Source organism: Rhinolophus hipposideros, assembly GCF_964194185.1.
Source record: "Rhinolophus hipposideros genome assembly, chromosome: 16".
Taxonomy (NCBI): domain Eukaryota; kingdom Metazoa; phylum Chordata; class Mammalia; order Chiroptera; family Rhinolophidae; genus Rhinolophus; species Rhinolophus hipposideros.
The window spans coordinates 45474291-45490666 of record NC_138062.1 but is presented as its reverse complement, the minus strand read 5'-3'; the positions used below and the strand labels follow the sequence as shown (position 1 = coordinate 45490666).

Here is a 16376-nt window from a genome sequence, read left to right as displayed (position 1 = left end):
TCGGTCTCCTTTCCTCCTCCTCAGGGTCAGCCTGGGGCCCATTCCCAGATAAGACCACAGGGTTGGTGAGTGGCAGGGGCCAGCGGGAGGTCTATCTGATGCCAAAGCCCGTGCTTTCCGACCAGTCAGTGCTACCTCATCAAGGCCGTCCCTACCTCCTTGACCGGTGCGAAGGATGTCACCTTTCTTGTTCCAAATAGAGAAACCCCAAGGAGCTGCCGCGCCACAGCCAGGGGAAGGAGGGTAGGCTGGGAGTCACTAGGGAGGGCCTGAGACATGGCATTCTTTATTCATAAATAAAAACATAAAATTACCAGTAATAGTTTACACGGCCAACACGTGGCATAGAAAATAAAATAAAACGAAGCTGTCAAAAGCAAAGCGAACCAAACAACAAGAAACAACCAAGAGAGAAACAACTGTGTACATATTCTTCCAAATGCCAGTCCGTCCAAAGGCAGCTACGGCGGGGGGTTCCGGCTCTGCCTGCAGATGCAGTGAACAGACCACCGTGGACGGATGTGAGGGGAGTGTCCACCTGCACGGGGTGCATGGCTCCTGCTCAGAACTCAGGCTCCACAGCAACACCCTCTCCCAAAGCTGCTGCTCCAATAGCCCAGCCTGGCTTACCCCTGGGCAGCCCTCTCACCCAAGAGCAGTCCCGGCTGGGCTGGGACAAGAGGGTAGGGGCAGAGGCTCAGGCGGTGCTTCTCAGGGAGAGATGGCCCCCAGTGCCCCTAGAGCTCAGTGCCCATATCGGCTGAGTGTGCCCAGCAGGAGTCACCTGAACTACACAGAGGCCAGAGGAGACACCCACAGTGGACGCCCTGTGAGAGTCTGGTCATTCCAAGTCCCAGAGGCAGAATCTCCTCCTTGGTGAGGTGCTGCTGGATACTGTTCTCTCTTTGCAGACGGCTGGAGCATTTTCAGGCCTGGTTTCCTTTAGGGAGCGGAGGAGGTGGGTCTGCCTGAGCGAGGAAACATGCCAGCAGGAATGTTCAGAGGGAAGGACAGCGAGCTCACGCTGGCCGGGGGCCAGGCCGCCTGCTCCGAGGCAGTGTTGGCAGAACTCCCCAGTCCCTGCTCAGCCTCTGCTGTTCAGCGCCTCCTTCTGGAGAGGCTGGGTCTGGCATGCTCCAGGAGGAGTAAGGACATTTTTTCACAGGGAAAGGAAGAAAAACCACATGGTGGCGAGGTCCCTATGTTACAGGACACAGAGGCACTCTGGTGCCACTGTGGGCTCTCCTGGAGCCTGGGGCTGGTGGCAGCCCAGGGAGGGCATCTATGGGTTGACCGGCAGCAGGCATGTGGGTGCAGGGCCTGGTCATGCCATGGTTAGCACCCACCTCCCGGCCTTAGCACCCACCTCTTCTGAGGTGAGGGGCTGCTCTTTGAGAAGGGTGTCGGGGGGTGTCTCCAGCTGGGAGAGGGGGCAACAGCCCCTTTCTCTGTACCATGGGGAGTCTCACAGGAAGGACTCAGACAAGGCACAGACTGGTGGGGATGGTGGGCCTAAGGGCCATCGCACACAGAAAGGGACAGCTTTGACTTAAGGGTCTGTACTGTGCCCAGGGGAGCACACTGCCCTCCAGGGACGATGGGGCCCGTGGCCTATGGATTCCAGGTTTAAATCTAGCCTATGACTAAGAGTCATGGCTTCAAATTCCAGAAATGCTCCTCTGTCCTGTGAAGGCAGCAGGACAGGCATGGCTTAACCCTGGGGACCGGAAGGCAGAGCCACCCACAGGGAGGTGGCCCTGCCCTCAGCTGAGACTCAGGGAAGGAACATGGCGGGCCCTGGAGGGAGGAGGAGCAGCTCCACTCCCACCCTGGGTCTGCAGCTTAAGGTCAAAGGTCAGAGGTCGGGGAGGCAGACAGGGACTGCTAAGTACCCAGACTTCTCATCCCCTTTGTCCTTTCAGCAAGCAGGCGCAAGGCGCAGGAACCCAGCAAGAGCTGGCTGTCCTAAGAACAGCAGCTGTAGCTTGAGTCAAAAATAGAACATGGAACAGCCTGGCTGCCTGCTAGGTCTGGCTTGCTTCTGAAAAGACAGAAAGGAAAAAAAAAAGAAGACAAATTTTCTGAAACAAGCAACTGAGAAAGTCTACCTTTTCTGTCTTCCCCCAGCTCTCCACATCTTCCGAAGAGAAACCCCAGCCTCCCCAGGCAAGGGTCCAGCCCCCAGCAGCTGCAGCTTCTGGCTTCTGGACAGTGAGAGCTCTTGTGGGGCCTGGGTGGAGGGAGGCCAGCCGGTGGCCCTGGGACTATTCATAAGGCTGTGTCTGCACCTCTCACTCTCCCTGCCTGGGGCTCTGGGGAACCTCTCCTGACCCAGAAGGACTCTCGTCTGAGCTCAGCACTGGAGATGTGAGGGGAGACATTGCCACTGCCCAGATCCTCCTGCCCCATCTCAGTGGATAGACGTGATTTTGGATCCAGCAAAGACTTGATTCTTGGGAAGAAAACAAGTTCAGAGTAGCTTCTGGCCCACTTGAGCCAGGTGGGGAAGCTCTGCCTCCCCCTCGCACTGCAAACTATTTGGAGGCTCTCCCTGGGACCACTGGAAAGCCACACCCACCCTGTGTCATAGTACGTTCAATCTTCCCTTCCCAGCACCCACCCAGGTCCTCAGTATCTATGGCTTTAAGAAGCGTGGTCAAGGTCAAAAGCCACCATCCACCCAAGGCTGCTCACCTCCAGTTAGGAGGCCCAGCAGGGTCTGGCCATTACTACCAAGCTTCTCTCTCTGCCCTACCTGTCCTTGCAAGGTAGATTCTCCTGGGCTGCCCCAGCTCGCCCTTCCTTTCTGTGGCTTGCCAGGGTCGGGACAGTGCTGACATTGCTAATCTAGGTTCTCCATACCCCACTCCAACCCTTACATGTCTGGAGACAGAGGAAGAGCTCAGGTTATGACCGCGTTCTAGTCACAAATGGCTTCTTTCTATTCCCAAGGCATCCCAGTGTATCTGTGGGAGAAAGGTTATGGGAAAAGAGACAGGAAAAGAAGTGGCCACTGGTCTTCACGGCAGCCACCACCATCCCTGGGAGAGAGGATCTCTAAGTATTTGTACAGAGGCCAAGGTTTAGGGAGCCCTTAACTAAACAATGGAGAACCCCTGGGCCCATCTCTTGGGAAAGCTGCAGAATGGTGAGCGCTGGACCTTGGGAATGGGGAGGAGAGGCAGTCCCTCCTCTCCCCTCTACTTCCCTGCTCTTGAGGATCCCGGGTCTGTGTCCGGGAAGCTTCTCTCAGAGAGGCTGAGTTCCTGAGCAGGGGGGGAAGAAGAGGGGAGCTCTCCTGGACAGGCTCAGCACCCCTGCCTCCTAATGCCAGGTCCCAGCTCTCCCTCTCCCAGAAGGCCCCTCAGATCTCTGTGGCTATGATGTCCTCATATGGGATATCAGCCCCTTCAAGATCAATCTCCAAAGGTTCCCCTGCACCCTCCCCGTGGGCCAGCTGCTGCAGGGCCTTCTCCAGACGCTGGTTCCGCTGGTACATGGCTAGGTAGCTCTGCTGTAGCTGCTTCTGGTACTGGATAACCTTCTCTTTCTCTTCCTTCCACACCAGCCGCTCGTGCTGGAAGCCTGAGGACATCTGGTCATGGCCTTGCCGCTCCTCCCTCAGCTCAGCCCGCAGCCGTTCCAACTCCCGCTGCAGGGAGGGGATGTCCTCGGAGAAGGTGGGCCCGGGCCCTGTCCCCCGCCCTGCCCCCCGGGATGCGCTGTCCCACTGCAGGGTGGCCTGGGCCCGCAGCTCCAGCAGCTCCTGCTCTAGCAGGTTCACCTTCTCTCGCAGGAGCTCTGACTCGTTCTTCTTGCGCTGTAGCTCGTTCTCACAGACTTCCAGCTCCAGGCCCTTGGTGCGCAGAGCGCTCTCCAAATCCTGCGTCTTCAGCTCCATGCCCTCCAGCTTGCACCGTGTGTCCTTCAGTTGTGCCTTCAGACTGAGGATCTCGCTGGCCTTGGCATTGACCTCCATCTGGGACTCCTTCAGCTGCTGCTTCAGGAGGGAGATCTCACCTGACTTCTGGCACACCTGCCGAGAGTCAGGGTCGGGGAGAAGAGAGAGTGGCAAGAGGTGAGAGGTCCTCACTCAGAGCAAGTAACATCTTTACTGCCTCCCAGAATGAAGCTGTCCTGACAGGAAGCCTCCAGAGAGTTACCAAGCATGGTGACCCATGAAGGCCAAGCCCTCGTGGAGGCTCCTTTCTGTAGTCTGGCTTGGTCTGTCCACATGCCTGTCTCACCCCTAATTCAGAGTCAAAATCTCAACCTATACCTAAGCCTGTGGCCACGTGTAAATCGACGATCAGTGGTTTCATTTGCCCACTGCTGGCAGCTCCATCATCCACATTTAACATCAATGGTATTGATTTCCATGTCTGCCATGTTTCTGTCACCCATGTTTATGCCCTCTAACCTCACCTCTTCACATACTCAGCTCCCTTCTCCTCCACTGGGGTGAAGACTATATCTAGGCATTCACCCCATGCCTGGCTCAGAGATAGGGCCCCATTACCATCTGCCGAGTGATGGGCTACTGTGTTCTCCCCGCCCCATGCCTCCATCACTTCTATTCCCCATCCAAAGGTGGCCAAGAGCCACAAACAGGACCAAAGGCGCTGAAGCACACCCGTGTAGCATATCTCTGGGTCTTGGCCGTTCGGGGTCTTGGGTGGCTCAGAAGAAGACTAAGGCCAGTCTAGTTATGTGTTAGAGCGTTGCCTGCTGCTCTGCAAAAGCTGGCAGAATGAGGCCAGGGCCTGGCTCTACAGGAGGAAGTGTGGGAACAAGTCTGGACGCCACCTTGATATTCCTCACTTTTCCTCTCATAGTAGAGCCCTCCCTTGCTGTGATGAACCACCTAGGAAGCATTGCACAACCCCTCTTCCACCATGAGGCCCGACTGGGACCAAGAATGCCTTTCCAGGGCCAAGCCTGTATTTGTTTCATGGAGGGAACGGCACAGAGTACGGCTGAGGATCATGAGTTTATAACTTATGACCTGGGTGACTGACCATTACCACAGTGGCAATATGGTGTAGTGATTAAAACTGTGAACTCTGGGGCCAAACTGTCAAGGTCAAGCCCTGGCTCTGGTATTTATTATGTGGTGACCTTGGGCAAGTTTCCCTAACTGTAAATTGATAATGAGTAACAATAGCTACTTAAGCGTTGTTATAAATATTAGAGGAGAGAACTGAGGGCCCAGCCCTTTAAAAAGGCTCTACAAATTATTACAAATATGTTTGACTATATCTATTATAAATATTTAATTTATTTATTGTTTTACTATATAGTTTGAGCAGAGAACCTTGGAACGAGGTCACAGCAACGTCCAGCTCAGTTCCAGATTGGACGGACAAGAATGGATGCCTAATGCCACCACTCGTTAATGTCTCTGAGATGCCCCAAAGTGTCCCTGAGCCCTGGCTGAGAAACAATGGCTGGGGTAGGGTCTAATATGCTAACATGGATGGGAAGGAGGAAAGGCACTGCCCCACTGGCTAATGTCCTTTCTGCTCTGGGAAACCTTTCTTTCTGGCAAACAGGAAGTGACTCTCCTTTCTCACGTGTCTAGTCCCTCATCCATTTCTTCCATAGAAAGGATCCTTTTCCTCCATTCCTGGTAACACAGTCACTCTAATTTTTAGGACAAGCACAGGGAGCTCCAGTGCAAACAGATGGGTATGCTATTGGGGGTGGTCTAACCAGACACAGTGACGCCTCAGCTGTTCCCAGGGTGGAGTCTGCCTGGGGTGAACGACAGAACTGTGCACATGCCCCTCCAAGTGAGGGAACCTGCCCCCAAACCACATCCTGGGCCTCCCAGGGAGGAAAGCTGCTCTCAGGCAGCAGGATGTGGGTGTTGAGTTGGTTCTCCAGCAAGGCCAGGAGTGGAGACCTCACTTGTTTCTGACGGTATGTGTGTGTGCGTGCGCATGCACGCGTGGGCCCTTTTCTTTCTCTTCTGTTTCTTTCTCAGACACCAACTAGAAGCCCCACTGACACTTCTATGGGGAGTAGCCCCTTCTGTCACTGAAACTTGCCACAAATGGGGTCACGCTCACCAGTGGGTGGGTGCCCTTCCCTCAAATGTAACAAATCCTATGCTCTCTCTTGGCTCTTGGACCAGCATGGATTCCGGCATGGCTGTGCTTCTCCTGAGCCTCCTGTGAGTAGATAAAGTGAGTTGGCCCTCAGACACCCAGCTAGGCCTCTCGTGGTAAGTAAACTCAATTCTGGGGGCCACCAGGCACTGAGACAGGCAGAGGGAGGCACAGGGTAAGTGCGTCCCTGACATGGTGCCAAGGGAGCCCCTTCTTTGGCTTATAAAGCTGGCCCTTTACTCCAGCGTGCTGAGGCAGTGGCCAGAACTGGGAGGCGGGGAGGGGGCCTGGCACCCCACACGGACCACCCCAAGCCCCACGGCCTCACCTCCCACTGGGTCTCCTCCAGCGCGGGGGCAAAGCTGGTCTTCTCCTTCTCGTAGGCCCGCAGCTTGGCCTCTAGCACGTCCTGCTCCTTCATGAGGCTCTCGAGCTCCTGCCGCAGCTGCCGCTTCTCTTGCTGGAGCTGGAGCACCTGCAGATGCAGTGCCTGCTGTGTGCGCTGGCTCTTCTGCGAGGCGGGCCTCAGCTTGCTGCTGCACTTCGGCTCCGGGCCCTCCAGCTCCTCCTTGCACCGCCGCTGCCCCTCGTAGGCCTGGCTGGACGCCAGCTCCTTGTCCTCAAGGCTGTGTCGCAGCTTCTGTAGCTCGCCTTCCCTCTCCAGCAGCTTCTGCTCCAGCTCCTGGATGGCGCCCTCGTCCGTGGAGATGGGCGAGCGCACGCACGAGGAGCCCCTGTCTGCCTTACTTGGGTGGGCCAGCTTGCTGCCCCCGTCGGAGAAGGACAGCGCCTTCAGGCTCATCATGTTACTGTCCTGGAGGAGGATGCCCTGGGTGATGTTGTGGGCTGAACCCCCAAAACGGCTGGCCGGCCCCACGGCAGTGCCCAGCGGGTCCAGCTGGTAGCTGCTGCTGGTGCTGTGTGTGGGCAGGCTGGACATGGAGTTGCGGCCAGAGTCGGACAGCGCCCCGGAGCATAGGCCGGGCTTCAGCTCCTGCTCCTTGGGCTTGTCTGGGGGTGCGGGGTGCAGCTGGTGGCTGGCGCTCCCCGGGGAGGAGTGCAGGGTGGCTCCTGACCGCGGCAGCACGGGCTTGAAGGCAGTGGGCCTCACGGCACCCTTGTCTGGGCCCTGGGGAGGAAAAGAACCATACTGATCCCGTCTCCCTCCCCACCCGGCCACACGGCACCCTCCTTGGTCATAGGCACGGAAGACCTCGCCTGGTGCTCTGAAGCAGCACCTCTCTCAAGGAGGAGAAAGTCCTCTGTGCCTGGGGGGATGTTCTTAATGATCATTCAGGAATTACCTGTCACCAGCTTGTCCCAGCCTCCCAAGATGACGAACAGCTCCAGCTGTGTCTCTGTGTGGTGCAGGAGGGACATTGGGCTGGGGGAGCATGGTGACCCCGCAGAAGGCGACCCCTTTTTCACCTCCACTGCTCCTTCCAGTACGCCGGGTGCAAGGACACCACTGTGACCTCCTCAAAGGCTTGGGGAGGATCCCTTGACATAACGACCCTTTTCTTAACACAGTGTTATTTTCATTGGTGGAGAACTTTGCAGTTTATAAGCCCTTTAGTTTGAAATGCTTAAGGTTCTGTGCAAGTAGGCAGGGCCACCTCCTAATCTATCAACACCAGGGTGGGGCAGGGGGCTGACTGGACCATGGTGTTTTCAGCATCCACTGGTGGGCCCCATGTGAGCTTGGGCTGGCAGGAGGGCTGGATTTCTGAGCACGTAGGGCTCTTTTGCCCTCACTTCTGCTAAAGACAAGGGTAAAAAACTCACGGCCCTCATCCAGCCAGATGCCTCCAGCCCCAGCTTGAGCAGCAAATGAGGGGAAGGCCCAGTGCCACGGGTCCGCTATCAGGAGAAGCTGCCAGCTCTCCAAGCAGACTCTCCATCTGCTCGTCCAGACGAAAACAGAACTCCCTCTCCTTCCTGAAAGTGATGCTTGCTGTTAGTCCTGCCTTGATCATCCAGTTACATTCCAGGGGAGCTCAGGTAGCCTTTCATTTCTCCTTTGCTCTTTGTGTAAGGGCTCCCCCAAGGCTCCTGGAGCAGGGGACTGACCAATGCTTCACTGCCCCTGACCACCCTTTGATCTCTGCAGTGTGACTGACTCTTCTGCCCTCACCACACCGCTCTGGCCTTTTGGAGATCTAAACACTTAGGTCACCACTGCCACCCCTCCCTGACCCCGTGCTCTCCACCCCACTTTTGCTTTCTCCTGCCATTCCAACCCACTTGCCATTAACAGAGACTTCCCCCCCCCCACACACTTACCATTTCTAGCTGATTGGCAAAGGGCATGAGCTTGGGTGGGGTGGACGGGCCAAAGTCCACTCCGGCCTGGCCCACTAAGTCCCCACTGGACAGTGCAGTGTAGTCAGGGTGGTGGGAGCCCCGTGTCTTCTGGCTGACCTTGATGTAGAAGAAGTCTTCACTTTTTCCCATTTTGGAGCTGGACTTGCCATGACCTGAGTCCTGGGAGAAGCCAAATCTGAGCAGCCCGTCTGAGTACCGGTTGAGTTTCTTGAGGTGGGAGGACTTGCGCAGCTTGTACTGTGAAGCCCGGCAGTGCTTGCTATGGAAGCCGTGGCCGGAGATGAGGCTACTGACGCTGCCCATGGTGACGTGGGGCCGGGAACAGGCAGGGAAGAGTGAGGACCTGGTGTGGCTGTGGCAGCGAGAGGTAGTCCTGGCTCCCTGAGGAGACTGCGGTCATAGCAAAAGCCTCGCAGAGCCTGGAAGAGCGCAGACCTGGAAGGAGACACAGGGCAGCGGTCAGCCTGGAATGGCCCGGTCACTGTAGACCTCGGTGGTAACTCGAAGAGAGTTATTCTGACCGCTGAGCCTGGGCAGCGGAGAAATGCATACGTCTCTTAACAGAAGCTGGGGCCTGTCTCTGTTACTAGGCTCTCCATCCTGCCTTTGTGCCAAATTCGACACACAATGGCTGAGGGCGTGCTTCCGGAGGGCTCTGTTCTGAGCAAGGGGATACAACAGTGATTAAGACACTTACCATCCCTGTGCCTGTGGGCTTGTGTTTAGTGTAGTGTGGACGGGCCATAAACAGTGTGTATGATCTCAAGTGACCGAGGTGCTACAGGGAAATAAAGCAGAGTGCATAGGATGGAATTATGGTATTCTGGGGGGCGGTTGTTTATACAGGAAGCAGAAGAGAGGCCTCTCTGTTGGGGTATCATTTGAAGAGACCCCAAGAAAATGAGGGAGCAAATCATGTGGAAATCTGGGGGAGAGAGAAGCAGCTGAGAAGCAGTGGCGCGTGCAAAGCCCTGAGTCCCTGCAGTGGAGTGTGTTTGGCACATGTGAGAACAGGGAGGAGACCAGCCGTCTGGAGACTAGTCAGCAGAAGGGAAGGGGAGAAGCAGAAGTCAGGGGCTAGCAGACGCCGGCCACAGAGAGTCTGGTGGCCTTAGGGCTTTGGCTGTTACGCTAATAGGTTTAAGCAGAGATATCTTGATCTGAATGAGGCTGTGGAGGGTTCCTCTGGCTGCTGGGTGGAGAAGAGGTCATTGAGAGGCCTGGGTGGACATGGTGGGCCAGTTCTGTTAGGTGAGTGACTGCCACGGCTGGGCCAGGCTGGTAGCTTTGGATTCAATTTTGAATGTAATTTTAAGGTTCAGCTGACAGGATTTGCTAAAGGATCGGACGCAGGGAGCAGGAGAACGAGAAGAGTCAAGGATGACGCCACTGTTTTTTATCCCAGCAACTAGGAATAAGTTGCCATTCATTGAGATGCAAAGCCAGTTTGGGATGAGATGGGGGTGGCAAAGAAGAGTTTGGTTGAAGATCTTAAGGAGTGCTGTAGGTAGGCAGTAGGATGGGTGAGAGCTGTGGGAGCTGCAGATTTCCCTGGAAAAGTTGTGTGTGTAGAGAAGCCAGTTATGAGCCGAGAAGAGGTCATTGAAGAAGCAAAGGCAGGAAGACAAGAGAAATCTGAGGACTGGTTCGCGAGGGCAGAAAAGTGAGGAGGATGAGGAAGAGAAACTGAGAAGGCTCTGACTGATGCAGGAGACCTCAGGAAATCAGGTAAAGAAGTCGTCTCATAGGAGGTGACAGAGTTCCTGAAGTAAGGTGAAGACTGAGAATCGGGCAGTAGATTTGGCTCTAGGGAGGTTGTCAGTGGCCTTGGCAAGAGCAGTTTTGGTAGAGTGGTGGGAAGAAAGGCCTGACTGCAGAGGGTTCAAGAGAGAATGAAGAGGGAAATAATTGTGCCCTTGACCATGAAGAGGGATGTGATAAATGGTTTGGATTCCTGGTTATGCCCCCTGCCCCCTGTGACTTGTGAAGTAAACTCTTGAATACCTTTAACCTTCAGTTTCATAAGCTAATTCTAAGACACACTTGATTTTTTAAAAAGTAATCGGAATGCATCTTATAATAAATGCTGCAAACAATAACAACGACCTTGCCCCTCACCAGATAGAGGAATACCCTGGGACACCCATGCCAGCACACTTGCAGATGTAGGGAAATCTGTAAGCACAGGTGGTGTGATTTTCAAAGCAAGAAAAGACTGTGTGGTTGTCATGCGTCATGGAGGATATTTCTCAGTCAGTCAAAAGACAGCTGATCCAATGAAGGAAGAAAAAAACGATTACAAGTTTAATAAAGTAGGAAATCGGAAGGAACCCTGTGCTCTTTATTGTGCTCTAAATTACACTGTCAATCCTGAAGAGGCAAAAAAAGTCCCAGGCGGGTTATGGAGAGTTGTGTGTGTACAACGGAAGAAGCCAGAAGACTCTTCAACTCTGAATGTGAAGCCTTAGATTCAAACGTGCATTGCTATTTGGAAGAATAAAGTGGTAATGTTATGAATAAATATGTCCTGCATTCCATCAGTAAAAGCATAACACAATAAAACATTGTTGTGTGAGTGTAATGTATGTTTTCTGATGAAATGCTTTTATTAAGTTGATGGCCTTTTAGAATCAAGGAATCACAGCCATGCCTACTCTAGAGGCTCATTACGAGGGGTGTATTAGGTGCCACCGTAAGTTAATGGGCCTGGGACATTTACTGAATGCCTAGTACATAGTAGGCACTCAATTAATGGTAGGCGTTTTCATTTGTATCTATTATTATGGTATTACCATGGTTTCCGCCAGCATTTGTCATCCTTATGTCATCTCCAACGCCCGACCTCATTTTCCAGAATGAGTTCTTGACCTTCCAAATGTAACTTTCCTGCACCCCACTCCCTGACAGCGCTATCTAGGAGGGTTGCGTTCTCTGCTCACTTAACAGTTGACAACGGCAGAATGTGTTTTTCATCCCCCAGGTCGTCCATCTCTTGCTTAGAGGAGGCCGTCAGGTCCTCTGAGGCAAACATTCCACTGCTGTCCATATGTAGGGAAGCTGTGTTTGGCCAAAAGACTCTCCTGCCCTCTGCACATTATACCCCTTGGGCAACTGGCGACTCACGTTTTGCCCATCCATTTACACATTTGTGAGCATCTGTACACACAGGGTTGTGAAGATTAGACATTTGAAATCCAACTTCTCTGAGGTTTCTTTGCTTACAAAATAAAAATAATAGCTATTTCATAGGACTAGTATGAGGATGAAGTAGATTAATACAAGTCAAGTGCAATGCTTGGCCCATGGTCGGTGCTCTACAAACGTGTGTGTGTGTGTGATCAGTCGAGAGGTGGGTGTTGCCCTCAAGAAGCGTAGAACACAGCTGGGGTATGACTAGGCTCAGGCTGACATGCTGTATGGGGCTGTTGGTATTTCCCTGCCCTGCTGCCATCTCCTCTCACGTGCACCTTGAGACAGCCTCCCAATTTGTCTTTCTCCAAACTGGAATGTTTGGGGAACCAACTGGAGTATCACAGTCGTCACACTTCCCCATGAGAAGACAACGTACTAAGTCCTGTAGGCCCCTGGCAGGCCCTGGTTTTTGCCTGCTGCTCTCATCTTATCTCACCCCATTCTTTCCTTGTTGAGAACCACAATTATCACCACTCGTCTCTTTTCTGTTGGTTGAATACACCAAGCTTTTTCCCACCTGCTGTTGCCTCTGCTAACAAGTCTCTTCTCTTAGCTCTTCATAAAGAACACCCTTTCTCATCCTTCAGTTGTCACCTCAAATATCACCTCTACAGAATGGCTTTCTCTGGTCACCCCAGGAAAAATCCATCTCCCCGTTTCTCTCTGTTATTCCAACCTGTTTATTCCCCTTGTAACACTTGCTTTTAACCTGTAATAATCTTATTTTAAAATTGTGTATTGGGAATGTCTCCACTGGAATATAAGCTCTGTGTGAGCAAAGACTTTGCATCTACAGGTCCTAGGACAAAAATGAGGAAACCGAGGCACAGACTTCGAAAGGTTAGAGGACCTGGCCCTTGTCGTTCAACTGGCCAATGAGCATCGTGGAACCTAGACTCAAGTTCCACGAATCCACGTGACAGCACACTGCTGGGTGAGGCTCAGAGATGCTAGGGACCCATCCTGGATAGTAACATGAGTTTCCAGGGTTAGGGGAGAGAGAATGCTTGAAGGAGAAATTAAGGTCATGGCTTCTGGCCATAGCTTCATTTCCCTTGGGGGTTTTAGGTACAGGTGAGCTCCTTTGCTCATCTCAGCAGCAGCCTGGATGACTTGTGAAGCACAAGTACTGCACTAGACCCTAGGGAATGATGTGGGGGAGCGAAGGAGAGAAGAGGGAGAAGGATGGTGGCCTCTAGTCCTCTGAGGGTGTTCTTAGCTCCCATCCTCTGCTCTCCACTCCCCAGGTCTTGACACACAGAGGCGCTTTGATGTTTGAGATTTTCCCCAGATCCACTTGGAGCTAAACCAATTACCTTTAAGTGTCTGGATGTGTTCCATTTTCAACTTGGAGAGAGCATTGCAGAAAAGTTGGCTATGGTCCAGCCTAGTTCCCAAGCCCTAGTTTTTTTCACTCACCCAGCCCTGCCGGACTTGTATGCCTATCCTCAGGAAGGATGGAGGAAGGGGCACATTTTTATTCCTGGGAAATAATTCCCACTGGCCAGAATATGTACTCGGGGTGGAAATAAGCAACCATACAGATCTTGGAGGCTGAAGCAGGGGAAAGGAAGAGGAGAGAAGGACTGGGGAGGGAAAAGGGAAGGAAGCATGGAAACTCACACTGAGTATGGTGTAGTCCACTTGCCCTGCATGACAGAAGGGATCCAGCAAGAATTAGACTTCAGTTCTTAAGAGAAGAGAGGAAAGAGAAAAGCTGGGGGTGGGGAAAGGAGCCCCTAGCCTATAATTCTCAGAATGTGGCCCCAGGGAACTCAGGAGAATTTCCCCCAGACCCAGTGCCAGTCCCTTTTCCTCCCTTCACAAATGACTGTGGCTGTTACACCAGGACAGGCAATGACCTTGGATCCTGGGAAGCCCTCAGCTTTGAGCTACTTCTACTCCCACTGCAACTGCCCTCCCCCATTCCATTCTGCACCCTCCTTCCCAAAGGAAACCAGGGCTGACGCCACAGTAACACATGCCTCTGACCCTCCCTTTCTGGAATATGGAGATGGAGGCATGGAGCTGAAGAGGGGCGTGTCTAGACTCAGGAGGGTGAGAAAGAATGCTACTCATCCTCCCATCCCAAATCATGGGGAGGAGCAGCTCTGGCCTTGTCCACACCAATCCAGACTTCTGGCCCCGGGGGGGGGGGGGGGTGAGGATGCACATCAGCCTGCCTCTCCCCCAAGGTCTGGAGATGTCACCACGGCCTCCAGCTACCCCTCCTCCTTTGCAGCCCCCGGTATTTCCCTTCCTGCTCCTGCCTTCTCTCTTTCCTTTGCCCTCCCCATCTCTCCTCCTCTCCACACTCTCCCAGGGAGTGGTCCTCGTGGGGGGGTCAAATAGGCACCCACAGCCATGCTGCAGGCATGTAGCTCTCCTCTACCCAGCCCCCGCCAGCCGAGGAGGTGCCACCACCCAGTGCTAGCCCGCGGGGACTCACAGAGCTCTGGGAAGCCATGCCTGCTCCATCCAGCAGCCTCCTCCAGCACACGGCGTGGGCTGTGCCGCCTACAACTGAGCCCACCCAGTGGGGTGTGTCCCTAGTAACTGTCACGCAGTGTCGCCTGCAGGCTGAGCCTTGATGATGGGGCTGTGTGTGTGTGTGTGTGTGTGTGTGCGCGCGCGGCTCATTTGGTCATTTATTCAACAAATACAGAGTGCCCCCAGAAATGTATACACATTTTAAGAAAGGAAAAAAACTATGAAAATTGTAATACTCGATAGTACATACAAATAACAAGAGATGAATACAAGTCACATTTGACATCTGCAATTACAAGAGGTGCTCAGAGTGGTTCCCATCAGTGTAACTTTAATACAGTTTTTTCCTTTCTTAAAATGTGTATACATTTTTTTTGTCACCCCCTGCATTTATTCAGCATCTGACAAGGGCCAAGTATGCATAGTGCAGGGGGAGAGAGGAGAGAAGGAGAGTAGTAAGCTCATAGGATAAAAAACAAAAGTCAAAGAGATAGGGAAGAACAGGTGTGGTGTATGTCTGTGTGTGAGTGTGCTCACACATGTCTGTGTGTGTCTATGGCCTGTGTGTGTACGTGTGTGTCTGGGTGTGTACATGTCCGTGTGTGTGTGTGTGCATGTATGTGCACGTGTGCACATTTACTACTTTAGTGGCAATGCCCAGGGAAGGCTTCTGAGAAGATGGCATTCAGGAAGAGGCAGCTGGTGTAGCATGTTTGATGGAATGGTCCCTCAGGGAGAACGGCAAGTGCGAAGGCCTGAGGGAGAGTGTGGTGTTTGAGAGCAGTGCTTCTCAAGTGGGGTGACTTGGCAAATCTGAGACCAGACATTTTTGACTGTTATGACTGGCATCTAGTCGATGGAGCACAGGACAACCCCTGTGACAAAGAGCCACGATTACAAAGAATTGTCTGACCCAAACTGTCAAGAGCGCTGAGGTTGAGAAGCTTGCTTTTAGAGGAACCAATGAAACTATATTTAGAACCTCAGTTCTGCCATTGACTCAGTTTGACTTTGAGCAAGTGATTGAAGCTCTCCGTGCCTCAGTTTCCTCACTTGTAAAAGTGGAGGCGACCACACCTGCCCTATCACAGGACTTCACTGTGAACATGAAAGAAAGTGAGAGCTTAGCAAGTATTTGAAAAATAATCACCAGTGCTGGTTATTGTTAGTATTATTTCTCATTGTTCTCCAGGCCAGTTCTCTGAGATACTCAATTATACAATAGACAGCTTGTTGCAGCAGCACCCCAGGCCTGCACTCCCAGAACAGCCTGGCCGGCCACCAGTGCTGCTTCAGTGGTCTGAGTACTGCCACTTCCCCAAGACGCCCTGAAACGAAGAGACAGACAGGGTGCCAGGCATAACCCTCCCCCCTTTCATTGATGCAGAGCCTCGAGGCCTCTCTGGGCTATTTCCAACCATAACATGAGGGGCTGCGTCCAGTTCAGTTCTTCTTTGAGACCTCTTGAGAATCAAGTGGGAGCTATTGACCCCTCCTCCCAAAAATGTCCCTCCTTCAAGATTTGGCTATGATTTCCCAGGGTTCTTTGACCCCGAACGCCCCTTGGTTGACTCAAGTTAAAAAGATTAATATATCCTGCTCTGGGGGATCAAATGTGAGCTCTGGGGCTCCTGGGAGAAACAAATAATTTGGTCTTAGATTATTGTCTTAACTAATGACTTCCCGGCTTCTTTTTGGGAACTGGGGAGTGAAACTAAAGAAATTATGTCACCTCAGTGCAGCCTTCCCCTCCCCCTCAGACTCCAGGGCCCTGCAGCCCTCCTTCCCAGGACTGCGACAGACTTCAGACCTACCTCAAAGGGGATCTAAAGGATCCCCTTTGAGGGGCCAGGCAGTCAGGGGACAGCCTGCCACCTAGACTGTGACAAACACGGCTCCACGTGGGCATTTCACCAATGCTTGCCCGGGTCCTGAGATGTTCTATTAGAGCTTTCTTCTTCTACTTAATTTTAATTGTAATCGATTTTTAAAATACTGAAATGCTCTAAAAATAACTTGCGTAACTCATGCAGAATTGACAATTGTTAAAAGGTTGTTATATTTGTTTTAGAAAGAACACATTTAAGTTGAAATCCCCTTTTCCTGTTCCTTTCCTCTTCCCCATCTCTCTCTCCACGGCGGGGTGGGGGGGAGGATTCCCTATCATGAATTTTGTGGGTACGTGTTTTGATTATTAAACATATTTTGAACATACCATAATACTCAATGTGTTGTTTTGTTTTTCTCTTTATATAAGAG

At 52.7% G+C, this 16376-nt stretch overlaps 1 protein-coding gene across 1 annotated transcript in view; it reads right to left on the bottom strand.

The window, feature by feature from the left end:
* Positions 1-262: 262 nt before the first annotated feature.
* LZTS1 (leucine zipper tumor suppressor 1) overlaps positions 263-16376 on the bottom strand; it is a 49694-nt gene continuing 33580 nt past the window's right edge. The window contains exons 2-4 of the mRNA XM_081076427.1: positions 8394-8870; positions 6439-7239; positions 263-4036 (exon numbers count right to left, since the gene is read on the bottom strand). Coding sequence (XP_080932553.1) covers positions 3365-4036; positions 6439-7239; positions 8394-8738 — 1818 coding nt within the window. The 5' untranslated portion in view covers positions 8739-8870 and the 3' untranslated portion in view covers positions 263-3364. The remainder of the gene's footprint in view (positions 4037-6438; positions 7240-8393; positions 8871-16376) is intronic.